At 45.8% G+C, this 17561-nt stretch overlaps 1 protein-coding gene across 1 annotated transcript in view; it reads left to right on the top strand.

Annotated features, from left to right (window-relative positions):
- Positions 1-17561, top strand: part of LOC126471297 (translation initiation factor IF-2-like) — a 197779-nt gene that overhangs the window by 112447 nt on the left and 67771 nt on the right. Inside the window, exon 3 of the mRNA XM_050099417.1 lies at positions 1877-2109. Coding sequence (XP_049955374.1) covers positions 1877-2109 — 233 coding nt within the window. The remainder of the gene's footprint in view (positions 1-1876; positions 2110-17561) is intronic.

The raw sequence follows: 17561 nt of genomic DNA on the forward strand, positions 1-17561 counted from the left end.
ACGGAGATGGAGTATCTGGGACATGTTATTAATGCTCAAGGCATTCATCCTTCCCAGTCACATTTAGCAGCTATTCGTGATTTGCCCGCCCCCTCGCAATCTGCAGGAATTGCAAGCAGTTCTTGGCAAATTGACATATTATATTAGGTTTATACCTAATGCATCACAGATTGCTGCACCGTTGCATCGTCTCCGCCGTAAGAATGTTCCGTTTGTGTGGTCAGCTGATTGCCAATCAGCCTTTCAGCAGCTTAAAGAGGCTTTATTGAATGATCGTTGTCTGGTCCATTACGACCCTAACAAGCCTCTGGTGTTAGCTTGTGATGCCTCTTCTTTCGGCCTCGGTGCTGTGTTGTCTCACCGAGTCGGTAACACCGAACGTCCTATTGCGTTCGCATCTAAATTGCTAAACAAAGCTCAGTGTAATTATAGCCAATTGGACAAGGAAGCGTTGGCTATTGTGTTCGGTGTCACAAAATTCCATCACTACCTCTATGGTAGACCATTCTATTTAGTAACAGATCACAAGCCCCTGACGTCACTGTTTCATCCGTCTAAACCAGTTCCTCAGCGGACAGCTCAGAGACTACAACGTTGGGCTCTTTTGTTATCACAATACCAGTATGAGATACTGTATCGCCCTACAGCTCAGCATGCAAACGCTGACGCGCTTTCTAGATTGCCGATTGCTGCGGATGATGTCTTCGATTCCTCTGACGACTCTTGCCATCAGATTGACGCCGATGAGCATCAATCCCTCCGGGATTTTCCGATTGATTATCGTCAGGTGGCACGTGAGACAGCTACGGATCCTCATCTGAGTTTACTATTACGTTTTGTTCAACGTGGTTGCCCGGCAAGGCAAAGGACATATCGGATCCTGTGGTTCGTCGCTATTATCCGCAACGTCATCTGTTGTCTGTTTCGCACGGAGTTTTGCTGTTACGCACCGAGAATGACCAGCTTCGTGTAGTGGTTCCCCAAGTGCTCCAATCCAAGGTCCTCGACTTGTTGCATCAAGATCATTGGGGAGTGGTCCGCACCAAGCAGCTTGCCCGCCGTCATTGTACATGGATCGGCATTGATAAGCAGATTACGCAGATGTCTACAGATTGTTCGACGTGTGCCGAACACCAAGCTGCTCCGCCTCAACGCTATTTTGAGTGGGCACGCCCTGCCGGTCCCTGGCAGCGGGTACATATTGATTTCGCTGGTCCATATTGGAATTCTCGTTGGCTCATCGTGATAGATGCATTTAGTAATTTTCCGTTTGTTGTGCCCATGCAGTCTACAACGTCTGCACAAACTATACAGGCGTTGACTTCAATTTTTTGTATTGAGGGTCTTCCAGAAGTTTTCGTGTCTGACAATGGTCCCCAATTTACCTCTGCTGAATTTGAAAGTTTTTGTTCTGCCAATGGCATTCGCCATGTTCTTACTCCGCCGTTCCACCCTCAATCGAATGGTGCAGCGGAACGTTTTGAACGCACATTCAAGGATCATATGGACCGCCTTCGTGCCACGCACTCTCGTCAGCAGGCCCTCATCACGTTCCTGTCGTCGTACCGGACCACGCCACGCGACGGCCCTTCGCCTGCGGAGCTTCTCCACGGCCGTCGTCATCGCACCCTACTACGGTTGTTGCACCCCCCGGATCGACCCGCCGCTTCTGAGCATCGCACGCGTTTTCAGCGCAACGACGCCGTTTTTTTCAGAGTTTATCACGGTCGCCGTCGTTGGGAACGTGGTACCGTGATAAGTGTCCAGGGTCGCGGTTTTTATACTGTTCAAGGTGCTACTGGGGTGCACAGGAGGCATCAGAACCAGTTGCGCCGCGCTGGCCGCCCGGATTCTGCCGCTCGTTCTTTGTCCACAGATTTGGTCCGCGGCGGGTTCCAGCCGCGCCTTCCGACTTCGCTGCCGCCCCCAGGGCAGCAGCAGCAGCCGTCGCCGCTACCACGCCGACAGCCCGTCCCGTTGATGCCTCCCGCGCAGCTTCATCCGGGAGCGCCCCAGGTGGTCGCTCCGGCGCCTGCGGTCCCTCTTCCGTCGCCACCGCCTTCGGAGCTGATGGACGTCGACCCCTCAGCCGGGCCGCCTTCCCAAGCGGTGGCTGTGCAGCCTGTCCTGCAGCCGCTTTCCTTGGGCACCCCCAAGGAGTCTGACACCGCAGCGCATTGTCCGGCGCCCACTCAGCAGCCGTCGACGCAGCGTCAGGAGATGCTGCCTCTCTTCGTGGGTCCCGACGCCCCGTCGCGTCCAGTACCAGAAGCTGCGCCCGTGGTCACAGGCGTGCACCCTGACCTCGGTTTTCAGTCGGTGTTTCCCGAGGAACCGCGCAGCCAATGCTGGGGTGCGGACCGGGGACTGCCACCGACAACAGTCTCCGCCCCGGTCTCTTCTGCTACGCCTGCGGCCAGGCCCCTCCCCCGCCCGCCGTCGACGCTCGCCACGTCATTATTCAACGACGGTTGGCGATTTGGGGGGGGGGGGGGGAGTGTTATATCCTAGCCAGTAATGCCACCCTAGCCCGCTGCCAAAAGGTTGGCAGCATCAAAGTCCGGACGCCGTCCGCATAAGCAGCGCCAGCGAGACAGGAAATCGCCGCAAGTCTGCGCGCGCCACCGCTGGCTTCTGGTTTCTTAAGCGCTGGAGTCGCGAGCGCTAGGACAGTTCTGTATTCGCCGCTCAGTTGTATACTCGCCACCGAATTGTGTACTTGCTAGTCAGTTGTGTGTTCATCGCAGCAGAGTTGTTGTTTGTCGTCAGCCGACGTTGACCTAGCCGCTCCGACTCGAACTAGACAGATTTCTGTAGACACGGAGTTCACTACTGTGTTTCTGTATCTTCGTTAATAAAGATAAGTACCGACTTTTATTTAATCAGAGTGTTTGGGTTTTCATCTTTCTGTTCACTGTTCCAGCGGACCGGTCGGCCTGCTATTAAAAGTGTGGCGGTGACTTCGTAAGCCGTTTCTACAGCGAATTGTTTGTCGCTACGAACGCCGCCACAAAACGAAATAAATAAATATTTGTTTATTTACGTTTGTAATCTAGAGTCAAATGTAGGTTGTATCTTAAAATAAAGCACAGCGTTACAATGTAACGGTATAGTTTCAACAGCAATGTCAGTTGCAATTTAGAGAGAGAGAGTGGAAGGAGAGGGGATGAATAATTCATCTATACAGGGTGGTCCATTGATCGTGACCAGGCCAAATATCTCACAAAATAAGCGTCAAACGAAAAAACTACAAAGAACGAAACTCGTCTAGCTTAAAGGGGGAAACCAGATTGCGCTATGGTTGGCCCGCTAGATGGCGCTGCCATAGGTCAAACGGATATCAACTGCGTTTTTTAAAATATGAACCCCCATTTTTTATTACATGTTCATGTAGTACGTAAAGAAATATGAATAATGTAGTTGTACCACTTTTTTCGCTTTCTGATAGATGGCGCCGTAATAGTCACAAACGTATAAGTACGTGGTATCGCGTAACATTCCGCCAGTGCGGACGGTATTTGCTTCGTGATACATTACTCGTGTTAAAATGGACCGTTTACCAATTGTGGTAAAGGTTGATATCGTGTTGATGTATGGCTATTGTGATCAAAATGCCCAACGGGCGTGTGCTATGTATGCTGCTCGGTATCCTGGACGACATCATCCAAGTGTCCGCACCGTTCGCCGGATAGTTATGTTATTTAAGGAAACAGGAAGTGTTCAGCCATATGTGAAACGTCAACCACTACCTGCAACAAATGATGATGTCCAAGTAGGTGTTTTAGCTGCTGTCGCGGCTAATCTGCACATCAGTAGCAGACGAATTGGGCGAGAATCGGTAATCTCAAAAACGTCGGTGTTGAGAATGCTACATCAACATCGATTGCACCCGTACCATATTTCTATGCACCAGGAATTGCATGGCGACGTGTTTGAACGTCGTGTATAATTGCACAAGAGAAATTACGGGACGATGACAGATTTTTTGCACGCGTTCTATTTAGCGACGAAGCGTCATTCACCAACAGCGGTAACGTAAACCGGCATAATATGCACTATTGGGCAACGGAAACTCCACGATGGCTGCGACAAGTGGAACATCAGCGACCTTGGCGGATTAATGAATGGTGCGGCATTATGGGAGGAAGGATAATTGGCCCCCATTTTTTTTTAAATGGTGCAATGTATGCTGATTTCCTACGTAATGTTCTACCGATGTTACTACAAGATGTTGTACCGAAGTTACTACAAGATGTTTCACTGCAAGACAGAATGGCGATGTACTTCCAACATGATGGATGTCCGGCACAGCTCGCGTGCGGTTGAAGCGGTATTGAGTAGCATATTTCATGACAGGTTGATTGGTCGTCGAAGCACCATACCATGGCCCGCACGTTCACCGGATCTGACGTCCCCGGATTTCTTTCTGTTGGGAAAGTTGAAGGATATTTGCCATTGTGATCCACCGAGAACACCTGACAACATACGGCAGCGCATTGTCAATGCATGTGCGAACATTACGGAAGGCGAACTACTCGCTGTTGAGAGTAATGTCGTTACACGTATTGCCAAATGCATTGAAGTTGAAGGACTTCATTTTGAGCATTTACTGCATTAATGTCGTATTTACAGGTAATCACGCAATAACAGCATGCGTTCTCAGCAATGATAAATTCACAAAGGTACATGTATCACATTGGAACAACCGAAATAAAATGTTCAAACGTACTTACGTTCCATATTTTAATTTAAAAAGCTACCTGTTACCAATTGTTCGTCTAAAATTGTGAGCCATATGCTTGTGACTATTACAGCGATATTTATCACAAAGTGAAAAAAGTGGTCCAACTAAAACATTCATATTTCTTTATGTACTACACGGATATGTAATAAAATGGGTGTTTCTATTTAAAAAAAACACAGTTGATATCCGTTGGACCTATGGCAGCGCCATCTAGCGGGCCAACCATAGCGTCATCTGGTTTTCATCTTCAAGCTAGACAAGTTTCGATTTTGGTAGTTATTTCGTTTGACGCTTATTTCGTGAGATATTTGGCCCCGTCACGATGGATGGATCACCCTGTATAAGTGTTGTGCATCCAAATGTTCATTAGTTAGATACTTATACACTGATAAACCAGAAAATTATGACCACCAACCTACTATCTATATAATGATGTCCAGGCGGTAGCAGCGTCACCTGGCGAGGAATGACTATTAGTCAGACACATGCATGGTGCATGGGGTATCAGTGAGCGTGCTGTCTGTGTCTAGATTGGGGAAGGCGCGCATGTGTCAGAGTATGACCGTGGGCAAACTGTGATGGCCTGGAGGCTCGGCACGTGCATTTCGGGAACTGCACGACTTCTCGGGTGTTCCGCGTGTGCTGTGGTGAGCATCTTCAACACGTGGAGAAATCAAGGTGAAACCACGTCCAGCCATTATGGGGTTGCGTGGCCACCCCTCCTTACAGATGTAGGACGTCTTTGGCTGGGCAGACTGGTAAAGCAGGACAGGCGACGAAATGTGGCCGAACTAACATTAGAATTTAATGCTGGTCAGAGTAAAAGTGTGTCTGAACACACAGTGTACCGAACAGTCCTAACGATGGGCTTCCGCAGCCGACGACCAATGCATGTGCCAATGTTAACACCACGACATCGGCAGCTACGATCGAAATGGGCACGTGACCATCAGCACTGGACGTTGGCGCAGTGGCAGAGCGTTGCATGGTCTGATGAATCCCGATACCTTCTTCATCATATCAATGGAAGGGAGCGAGTCCGTTGCCTTCCACGGGAACGGCTCCTTGATACTGTGCAGCAGGATGGAGACAAGGTAGTAGCGGCACCATTATGCTGTGGGGGAACATTCACGTGGGCATCCATGGGTGCAGTGGAGCTCGAGGCAAGGCATCATGACGGACAAAGAGTATCGTACACTGGTTGCAGACCACGTATACCTCTTCATGGCGATCATGTTTCCCGACGACAGAGACATTTTTCAACAAGATAATGCGCCATGTCATAAGGGCGGGAGTGTGGCGGAGTGCACCGAGGAACACATTGGCGAGTTTCAATTGATGTGCTGGTCCCCCTAACTCGCCGCATCTGAACCCGATCGAACACACCTGGAATGTGACTGGACGTGGCGTCAGAGCACTTCGGCCCCCTCCTCGGAATGTATGGGAATTAGGTGACTTGTGTGTGCAGATGTGGTGGCAGCTCCCTGCAGCGACCTACCAAGGCCTCATTGCTACGCGTCGCCCCTGCTGTTCGTGTCACAGGTTGACATACCGGCTGTTAGGTAGGTTGTTGTGGTATCACCGCCAGACACCATACTTGCTAGGTGGTAGCCTTTAAATCGGTCGCGGTCCATTAGTATACGTCGGACCCGCGTATCACCACTGTCAGTGATTGCAGACCGAGCGCCGCCACACGGCAGGTCTAGAGAGACTTACTAGCAGTCGCCCCAGTTGTACAGCCGACTTTGCTAGGAAAGGTTCACTGACAAATACGCTCTCATTAGCCGAGACGATAGTTAGCATAGCCTTCAGCTACGTCATTTGCTACGACCTAGCAAGGCGCCATAATCCTTTGCTATATATATAGTGATGCCTGTACCGTCAGACCAATGTTCACCAATTATGGATTAAAGTTAAGTATTACATCAACTACGTACTTTATTTGCTACTATAATTTCCCTTAACTGTTCCACACCTCACGCCAGTCTGCGTGAGCTTAACGCGTGCCTTTCGGCTACCTTACAGTGGCTTGGCTGTCTGGCCAAGTCACTACAGTTGTCAATGTTCTGGCGGATCAGTGTAAATCCTTTTAATTAGGTAGATAATTACGTATTCCATGGGTTACTCTCACGATATTTCGTAATGATGTGGAACGAATCAATTTGCAGATTATTAACTTGAGCTGATCTCTTACAAGTAAGTTGACATAACACATTAAAGATTTAGTGTATTAACAGAAGTTAGCATGTAGTTCATTTGCATTTCTGTGAAGTAGAAGCAGCTGCCAAAAGGAGGTTCTTTAATTTAATTCGAAATGTAGCTTTTCAATCTGTAAGGCTTTGAATGTCTATGGGTAAGTGACCAAAGACTTCTATAGCAGTGTTATTCACGTCTTTTCGAGCTAAAGTTAATTTTAATGAATAGTAGCAAAAGTCATTTCTCCTTCTGGTATTGCAGTTATGGATGTGACTATTCCTTCTCAACTCTAATGTGTTATTTATAACAAATTTCAAGAGAGAAAATACGTACTGTGATGCTATAGTTAAAACATTTCACTCCCTTAAGCAATTGTCTTCAAGGCGATTGTGTATAAGCACCAGATATCATTTTTATGGCACGATTTTATGCAATGAAAATTTTCTTTCTTACTGATGAGTTACCCCAGAATATAATTCGATATTGCATGGATTAATGAAGTAAGCAAAGTATGATTACTTACTAATTTGTTTCTCACTAAGACCTTCAATGACACGAAGTGCAAAAGTTGCTGCACTAAACTACTTAAGACACTCTGAAACTTGTTCTTTTTATTTAACTGTTATCACTGTAATCCACTCCCCATTCCTTCCCCTCCAGAAATTTTAATGTCTCGCCTTTCTTAATAACTTTTGCCCACACCTTAAACGTATAATTTCGCTTTTACCCTCTGACATGCAGAATTTAATAAGCAGTTTGTCTTGATTAAGACAGTCGTAATTTGCGTAAAACCTGTTAATAATTCTTTTAAATAAATTATTTAAAATTTCTTTTGTTCCTGTATGACTAGTGGCATTAACCATAGTATTGTTTGATGTGCACAAAGAACTACTTCTGCTTGATGTCTATTAAAAGAAAAATCATTTATATCTGTATGAGGAATAATAGTGGGCATGAAATATTGTACCATCTGGCACTTCATTAATGATTCCCTTCTCAGCACCCCACCCCACGAAAAAAGAAAAATCAGAAAAAGGCCCCCTGCCAAAGGTACTAAACTCTTTTGCACAAACTTTTGCATTATTTTTGTTAAGTATGACCTGATCCGTATTTAGGTATACCGTTCTTTTCATAGAAGTACAGTTCTGCTTCCGAAATTTTGTAATTTAAACAATCAGATTTATCATACATTTTAATAGTCTTAATCGCAATATTGTGATCAAGAACATTAAAATTTAAATAAATAATATAGATTTCTGGATGTCTCTTACCTGACGATGTACTGTCTTACACGTTTTATTCACCGAATACTTGGGAATGAGAGCACTTAGCGAGTTCCAACATACTTTACACGTAATTTCAAACCTTTACGAAACATTTTCTCGGTGACATCCCCCACAAAATGATGAAAAAGGTTTATCGCTTATTACATTTTCGCTATTTATACAATAAAACTTCAACGTCAGACATGACGTTTTAATTTTTTAGTATTACTTTTTTACTACCTACTCTATTGTCAACACAGTTTGCAGATAGAATCTAAATATTCCTCTGAAGGTACCTGCAAATTATAGCATTGTACGACACATACATTATGTGATCAAAAATATCCGGACACCTAGTTGAAAGTGACTTGCAAGTTCGTGGCGCCCTCCATCGGTAATGCCGGAATTCGATATGGTGTTGGCAGCTTGATGACAGATTCCACCCTCGCAGGCATAAGTTCAGTCAGGTGTTGCAAGATTTCTTGGGGAATGGCAGCCCATTCTTCACAGAGTGCTCCACTAAGCAAAGTATCGACGTCGGTCGGTGATGCCTGGCTTGACTGGCCGTTGTGGCCGATCGGTTCTAGGCGCTTCAGTCCGGAACCGCGCTGCTGCTGCAGTCGTAGGTTCGAATCCCGCCTGGGGCACGGATGTATGTGATGTCCTTAGGTTATTTAGGTTTAAGTAGTTCTAAGTCTAGGGGGCTGATGACCTCAGATGTTAAGTCCCATAGTGCTCAGAGCCATGTGAACCATTTGAGGCCTGGCTCCGAAACATCCCAAAGGTGTTCTATAGGATTCAGGTCAGGACTCTGTGCAGGCCAGTCCATTACAGGGATGTTATCGTCGTGTAACCACTCGCCCCCCCCCCTCCCCCGCCATGAACCATGGGCCTTGCTGTTGGTGGAGAGGCTCATGCCTCAGCGATACAGATAGGTGTACCGTAGGTGCAACCACAACGGAGGCGTATTTGTTGAGAGGCCAGACAAACATGTGGTTCCTGAAGAGGGGCAGCAGCCTTTTCAGTACTTGCAGGGGCAACAGTCCGGATGATTGACTGAACTGGCCTTGTAACATTAACCAAAAAAGCCTTGCTGTGGTGGTACTGCGAACGGCTGAAAGCAAGGGGAAACTACAGCCGTAATTTTTCCCGAGGGCATGCAGCTTTACTGTATGGTTCAATGACGATGGCGTCCTCTTGGGTAAAATATTCCGGAGGTAATATAGTCCCCCATTCGGATCTCCGGGCGGGAACTACTTCAGGAGGACGTCGTTATCAGGAGAAACAAAACTGGCGTTCTACGGATCGGAGCGTGGACTGTCAGATCCATTAATCGGGCAGGTAGGTTATAAAATTTAAAAAGGGAAATGGATAGGTTAGATACAGTGGGAATTAGTGAAGTTCGGTGGCAGGAGGAACAAGACATCTGGTCAGGTGAATCCAGGGTTATAAATACAAAATCAAATAGGGGTAATGCAGGAGTAGGTTTAATAATAAATAAAAAATAGGAACTCGGGTAAGCTACTACCAACAGCATAGTAAACGCCTTATCGTAGCCAAGATAGACACGAAGATATAAGTTTATATGCCAACTAACTCCGCAAACAACGAAGAGATTGAAGAAATGTATGATGAGATAAAAGAAATTATTGAGATAGTGAATGGAGACGAAAATTTAATAGTCATCGGGGACTGTAATTCGATAGTAGGAAAAGGAAGAGAAGGAAAAGTAGTAGGTGAATACGGAGTGGGGTAAGGAATGAAAGAGGAAGTCGCCTGGTAGAATTTCGCATAGAGCATAACTTTATTAATCATAGCTAACACGTAGTTTAAGAATCACGAAAGAAGGTTGTATACGTGGAAGAGGCCTGGAGACACTGGGTGGTTTCAGATAGATTATATAATGGTAAGAGAGAGATTTAAGAACCAGGTTTTAAACTGTAAGACATTTTCAGGGGCAGATGTTGATTCTGACCATAATCTGTTGACTATGAACTGTAGACTAAAACTGAAGAAACTGCCAAGAGGTGGGAATTTAAGGAGAGGGCACCTAACACAAAATAAGCAGTCTTGCATATGCGGATGACTTAGTTGTGATGGCAGATTCGATTGAAAGTTTGCAGAGTAATATTTCAGAGCTAGATCAGAAATGTAAGGACTATGGTATGAAGATTAGCATCTCCAAAACGAAAGTAATGTCAGTGGGAAAGAAATATAAACGGATTGAGTGCCAAATAGGAGGAACAAAGTTAGAACAGGTGGACGGTTTCAGGTACTTAGGATGCATATTCTCACAGAATGGCAACATAGTGAAAGAACTGGAAGCGATGTGTAGCAAGACTAATGCAGTGAGCGCTCAGCTACGTTCTACTCTCTTCTGCAAGAAGGAAGTCGGTACCAAGACTAAGTTATCTGTGCACCGTTCAATCTTTCGACCAACTTTGTTGTATGGGAGCGAAAGCTGGGTGGATTCAGGTTGCCTTATCAATAAGGTTGAGGTTACGGATATGAAAGTAGCTAGGATGATTGCAGGTACTAGTAGATGGGAACAATGGCAGGAGGGTGTCCACAATGAGGAAATCAAAGAAAAACTGGGAATGAACTCTATAGATGTAGCAGTCAGGGCGAACAGGCTTAGATGGTGGGGTCATGTTACACGCACGGGAGAAGCAAGGTTACCCAAGAGACTCATGGGTTCAGCAGTAGAGGGCAGGAGGGGTCGGGGCAGACCAAGGAGAAGGTACCTGGATTCGGTTAAGAATTATTTTGAAGTAACAGGTTTAACATCAGAAGAGGCACCAATGTTAGCACTGAATAGGGGATCATGGAGGAATTTTATAAGGAGGGGCTATGCTCCAGACTGAACGCTGAAAGGCATAATCAGTCTTAAACGATGATGATGATGATGATGATGGCACCTGGATAAAATGAAAAACCAGATGTTGTAGAGAGTTTCAGAGAGATCATTAGGGAACGATTGACAACAATGGGGGAAAGAAATACAGTAGAAGAAGAATGGGTAGATTTGAGAGATGAAATAGTGAAGGCAGCGGAGGACCAAGTAGGTAAAAAGACGAGGGCTAGTAGAATCCTTGGATAACAGAAGAGATATTGAATTTAATTGATGAAAGGAGAAAATAAAAAAAATGCAGTAAACGAAATAGGCAAAAAGAAATAAAAATGTCACAAAAATGAGATCGACAGGAAGAGCAAAATGGTTAAGCAGGGATGGCTAGAGGACAAATGTAAGAATGTAGAGGCATATGTCACTAGGGGTAATATAGATAACGTCTACAGGAAAATTAAAGAGACCTTTGGAGAAAAGAGAAACACTTGTATGAATATCAAGACCTCAGATGGAAAACCAGTTCCAAGCAAAGAACGGAAAGCAGAAAGGTGGAAGAAGTATATAGAGGGTCTATACAAAGGCGATGTACTTGAGGACAATAATATGGAAATGGAAGAGGATGTAGATGAAGAAGAAATGGGAGATATGATACTGCGTGAAGAGTTTGACAAAGGACTGAAAGACCTAAGTCGAAACAAGGCCCCGGGAGTAGACAACATTTCTTTAGAACTACTGACAGCCTTTGGAGAGCCAGTCATGAAAAAATTCTAACATCTCGTGAGCAAGATGTATGAGGCATGCGACATACCCTCAGACTTCAAGAAGAATATAGTAATTCCAATCCCAAAGAAAGCAGGTGTTGACAGGTGTGAAAATTACCGAACTATCAGTTTAATAAGTCACGGGTGCAAAATACTGACACGAATTCTTTACAGACGAATAGAAAAACTGATAGAAGCCGACCTTGAGGAAGATTAGTCTGGATTCCGTAGAAATGTTGGAACACGTGAGGCAATACTGACCCTACGACTTATCTTAGAAAATAGATTAAGGAAAGGCAAACCTACGTTTATAGCATTTGTAGACTTAGAGAAGGCTTTTGACAATGTTGACTGGAATACTCCCTTTCAAATTCTGAAGGTGGCAGGGGTAAAATACAGGGAGCGAAAGGCTATTTACAATTTTTACAGGAACCATATGGCAGTTACAAGAGTCGAAGGGAAGCAGTGGTTGGGAAGGGAGTGAGACAGGCTTGTAGCCTATCACCGATTTTATTCAATGTATACATTGAGCAAGCGGTAAAGGAAACAAAAGAAAAATTTGGAGTAGGAATTACAATCCATGGAGAAGAAATAAAAACTTTGAGGTTCGCCGATGACATTGTAGTTCTGTCAGAGACAGCAAAGGACTTGGAAGAGCAGTTGAACGTAATTGACAGTGGCTTGAAAGGAGGTTATAAGATGAACATCAACAAAAGCAAAACAAGGATGATGGAATGTAGTCGAATTAAATCAGGTGATGCTGAGGGAATTAGATTAGGAAATGAGACACATAAGAAGAAGTAGATGAGTTATGCTATGTGGGGAGCAAAATAAGTGATGATGGTCGAAGTAGGAAAGATATAAAATGTAGACTGGCAATGGAAAGAAAAGCGTATCTGAAGAAGTGAAATTTGTTAACATCGAGTATAGATTTAAGTGTCAGGAAGTTTTTCTCAAAGTATTCGTATGGAGTGTAGCCATATATGGAAGTGAAACGTGGACAATACACAGTTTAGGCAAGAAGAGGATCGAAGCTTTCGAAATGTGGTGCTACAGAGCAGTGTTGAAGAGTAGGTGGCTAGATCGTATAACTAATGAGGATGTGTTGAATAGAATTGGGGAGAAGAGGAACTTGTGGCATAATTTGTCTAGAAGAGGGGATCGGTTGGTAGGACATTTTCTTAGGAATCAGGGGATCACCAATTTAGTATTGGGGGGCAGGATGGAGGGTAAAAATCGTAGGAGACCAAGAGGTGAATACACTAAGCGGATTCAGAAGGATGTAGAATGCAGTAGTTACTTGGAGATGAAGAAAATTGCACAGGATAGAGTGGCATGGAGGGCTGCATCAAACGAGTCTCAGGACTGAAGACCACAACAACAACAACAACAGCCACTCTACCACATACCGTGCATTATGAACAGGTGCTCGATCGTCTTGAAAGATGCTGTCGCCATCCCCGAATTGCTCTTCAACAGCTGGAAGCGTGAAGGTATTTAAAACATCAATACAGGCCTGTGCTGTGATAGTGCCACGCAAAACAACAAGGGGTGCAAGCCCCCTCCATGAAAAACACCACCATATCATAACGCAACCGCCCCCGAACTTTACTGTTGGCATTACGCACGCTAGCCGTTCATTCGCCATGCCTACACCCTGTCACCGGATCGCCACACTGTGTACCGTGATTCGTCACTCCACACAACGTTTTCACACTGTTCAATCATCCCATGTTTATTCTGATTACACCAAATGAGGCGTCATTTGGCATATACCGGCGTGATGTTTGGCTTATGAGCAGCCGCTCAACCACGAAATCCAAGTTTTCTCACCTCCCGTCTAACTGACATAGTACTTGCAGTGGATCCTGATACAGTTTGGAGTTCCTGTGTGATGGTCTGGATAGATGTCTGTCCATTACACATTATGAACCTCTTCAACTGTCGGCGGTCTCTGTCAGCCAACAGACGAGGTCGGCCTGTACGTTTTGCATGTCACTTCACGTTTCCACTTCACTATCACATCGTAAACAGTGGACCTAGGGATGTTTAGGAGTGTAGAAATCTCGAGTACAGACGTATGACGCCAGTGACACCCAGTCACCTGACAACGTTCGAAGTCCGTGAGTTCCGCGGAGTGCCACATTCTGCTCTCTCACGATGTCTAATGACTACTGAGGTCGTTGATATGGAGTACCTAGCAGTAGGTGGCAGCACAGTGCACCTAATATGAAAAATGTATGTTTTGAGGGTGTTCGGATACTTTTGATCACATAGTGTAGCTCAGGAGTTATGACATCATAGACATTTAGATGCGTGAAAAACTAGTTTCTGCTTAAAATGCCGCGCAGTAGAACTTTATCATCAGGCATGACATTTTAATTTATTTCTTGTTTAGTACTAACGCTATTCGCAACACACTTTACAGACAGTATCTACACACAATGATCAGCCAGAACATTACGACCACCTGCCTAATAGCCGGTACGTCCACCTTTGGCACGGGTAACAGCGGCGACGCGTCGTGGCATGGAAGGAATGAGGCCTTGGTACGACGCTGGTCGGAGTTGCCACCACATTTGCCACACAAGTCACCTAATTCCCAATTCCCATAAATTCCGACGAGGGGAGAGGGGGGGGGGGGATGGTGGGCAATGAGCTCTGACGCCACGTTTAATCACATCCCAGATATGTTCGATCGGTTTCAGATCTGGCTAGTTGAGGAGTCAGCACATCAACAGGAACTCGCTATTATGTTCATCGAACCACTCGACCACACTCCGGCATTATGACATGGCGCATTATTTAGTTGCAAAATGTAACTGGCCTCGGTAAACATGATCGTCATGAAGGGGTATACCTGGTCTGCAAGCAGTTTACGATCCTCCTTGACCGTCTTGGTGCCTTGCACGAGCTCCACGGGACCAATAGATGCCCACGTGGCTGTTCCCCAGAGCATAATGGAGCCGCCGTGAGCTTGTCTCCGTCCAGCAGTACGGGTGTCAAAGAGGCGTTCTCCTGGAAGACGACGGATTCAACAGACGGGATTCATGAGACCATGCAACGATCTGCACTGCTGCTGGGAATTTTTTCGGGTTGTATGGCCGTGGTCCATGGAACTCTTCAATCCCTGACGTTTCGTCCAAAGCTACGTTGGACGTCTTCGGAGGTGCTCCTGGTTGTGCTGAGTCTTGCCGACTGACGAGTCTGACGTCGAAGGGCGGTCTAATTACCGTGGAAAGTGGGCGCGGTCTGGATATCACGTGATAGCAGAGATAAACATTGTCAAAGATAATTTTTTAAACTATCGATTATATAATGTCAAAGATAAAAACTTCACATCGATTCTGTAGCGCCACAGTCCATATATCACTGAGTTTCATGGCTTCTTCTTTTCTATTAAGGCCTTCACTGTATGCTCTGCATTGCGCCAACGTCCGGTGTCGATGGTCTCGTGTCAATTTCAGTCGTAGATCCCGATGTCGTGGTGTTAACATGCGTAGGTCGTCAGCTGCGGTGGTCCATTGTTAGGAGTGTTCGGTTTACTGTGTGTTCAGACACACTTGTACTCTGCGCAAGTCTTATGTTACTTTTGGCACAGTTCGCCACCTGTCCTGTTTCATCAGTCTACCCAACCTATGAGGTCCAACATCTGTAATGAGGGATAGCCGCGCATCCGCACGACGTCTGGGCGTGGTTCCACCTTGGTTTCGCCACATGTTGAAGCCACTCGTCGCAGGACTCTTCGAACACCCGACAAGTCGCGCAGTTCCGGAAATTCTTGTGCCGAGCCTCCGGGCCATTGCCCTACGTCAAACTCAGACAGATGGTGCGCATTCGCCTTTCTACACACGGACAGCATGCTCACTGGTGCTACATCCACCCTTCGTGTGTCTGACTATTAGTCATTCCTCGCCAGGTAACGCTGCTATCGATGTACATCGATAGTAGGTCGTTGGTCAAAATATTGTGGCTGATCAGTGTATATCACTGAATGTATCTGCAAAATTATATCATTGTATGACAAATATTTCAGGAGATCTGACGTTGTAAACATTGAAATGCGGGAAAAACTTACATTTGTTTAAAATGGAGTGCGAATTACGCAGACTACATACATCGAATACTTCATAATGAGAGCACTTAGAGACTTTCAACAAACGACAAACAATCATTTCAAATCTTTTATAAACTTGTTCTTTCATAGATGCTCAATGTCAAATATTCAACGCATTCATCCATTTGCAAAGTAATCAGACGTTTGAAGCTATTTTGTACGTGGGAGTTCGATTCTTTAAAGAATCAGAAGTTCATTTCAGTGAAGCTCGTCTGCCACACAGTATTGGTACGAAGCGCTCTCTGTCATACAAAGCAACCCAAATGCAGCGCCAGCCCACGCAAGCTCCTGCGCTTCCAAGGATCTCTGCCATTCATCAGTGGATGCAATGTCGTTGTTTTCACAGCGGTGTGGACTTCAGTTCATCGTAGTTTAACCAGTTTGCACGCAATACGTACACTTCTGGCCATTAAAATTGTTACACCACGAAGATGACGTGCTACAGACGCGAAATTTAACCGACAGGATGAAGATGCTGTGATACGCCAATGATTAGCTTTTCAGAGCATTCACATAAGGTTGGCGCCGGTGGCTACACCTACAACGTGCTGACATGAGGAAAGTTTCCAACCGATTTCTCATACACAAACAGCAGTTGACCGGCGTTGCCTGGTGAAACGTTGTTGTGATGCCTCGTGTAAGGACGAGAAATTCGTACCATCACGTTTCCGACTTTGACAACGGTCGGATTGTAGCCTATCGCGATTGCGGTTTATCGTATCTCGACATTGCTGCTCGCATTGTTCGAGATCCAATGACTGTTAGCAGAATGTGAAATCGGTGGGTTCAGGAGGGTAATACGGAACGCCGTGCTGGATCCCAACGGCCTCGTATTACTAGCAGCCGAGATTGCGGGCATCTTATCCGCATGGCTGTAACGGATCGTGCAGCCACGTCTCGATCCATGAGTCAACAGATGGGGACGTTTTCAAGACAACAACCATCTGCACGAACAGTTCGACGACGTTTGCAGCACCGTGGACTATCAGCTCAGAGACCATGGCTGCGGTTACCCTTGACTCTGCATCACAGACAGGAGCGCCTGCGATGGTGTACTCAACGACTAACTTGGGTGCACGAATGGCAATACGTCATTTTTTTGGATGAATCCGGGTTCTGTTTACAGCATCGTGATGGTCGCATCCGTGTTTGGCGACACCGCGGTGAACGCTCATTGGAAGCGTGTATTCGTCATCGCCATAGTGGTGTATCACCCGGCGTGATGGTATGGGGTGTCATTGGTTACACGTCTCGGTCACCTCTTCTTCGCATTGACGGGTCTTTGAACAGTGGACGTTACATTTCAGAAGTGTTACGACCCGTGGCTCTACTCTTCATTCGATCCCTGCGAAACCCTACATTTCAGCAGGATAATGCATGACCCCTCTCTGTGTTCATCTGCTACTTCCCCTTCTGTGTGTCATCCTCCTTCACTTACCATTCTCAGTCCATCTCCTCTTGCCCCTCTCTCTGTCCATCTGCTGCTCTCCTTTTGTCTGTCCGTCTAGTCTTCCCCCTGTCTCTGTTCATCTCCTTCGCCTTTGTGCCACACAATGACATAATGCTCTAGGTACATTAAGCGGCGTATGTGGATTCTGTGTGCTAAATGTGTTACGAATAGAGTTACTGT

This window comes from Schistocerca serialis, chromosome 3 (genome assembly GCF_023864345.2).
Source record: "Schistocerca serialis cubense isolate TAMUIC-IGC-003099 chromosome 3, iqSchSeri2.2, whole genome shotgun sequence".
Lineage (NCBI taxonomy): Eukaryota > Metazoa > Arthropoda > Insecta > Orthoptera > Acrididae > Schistocerca > Schistocerca serialis.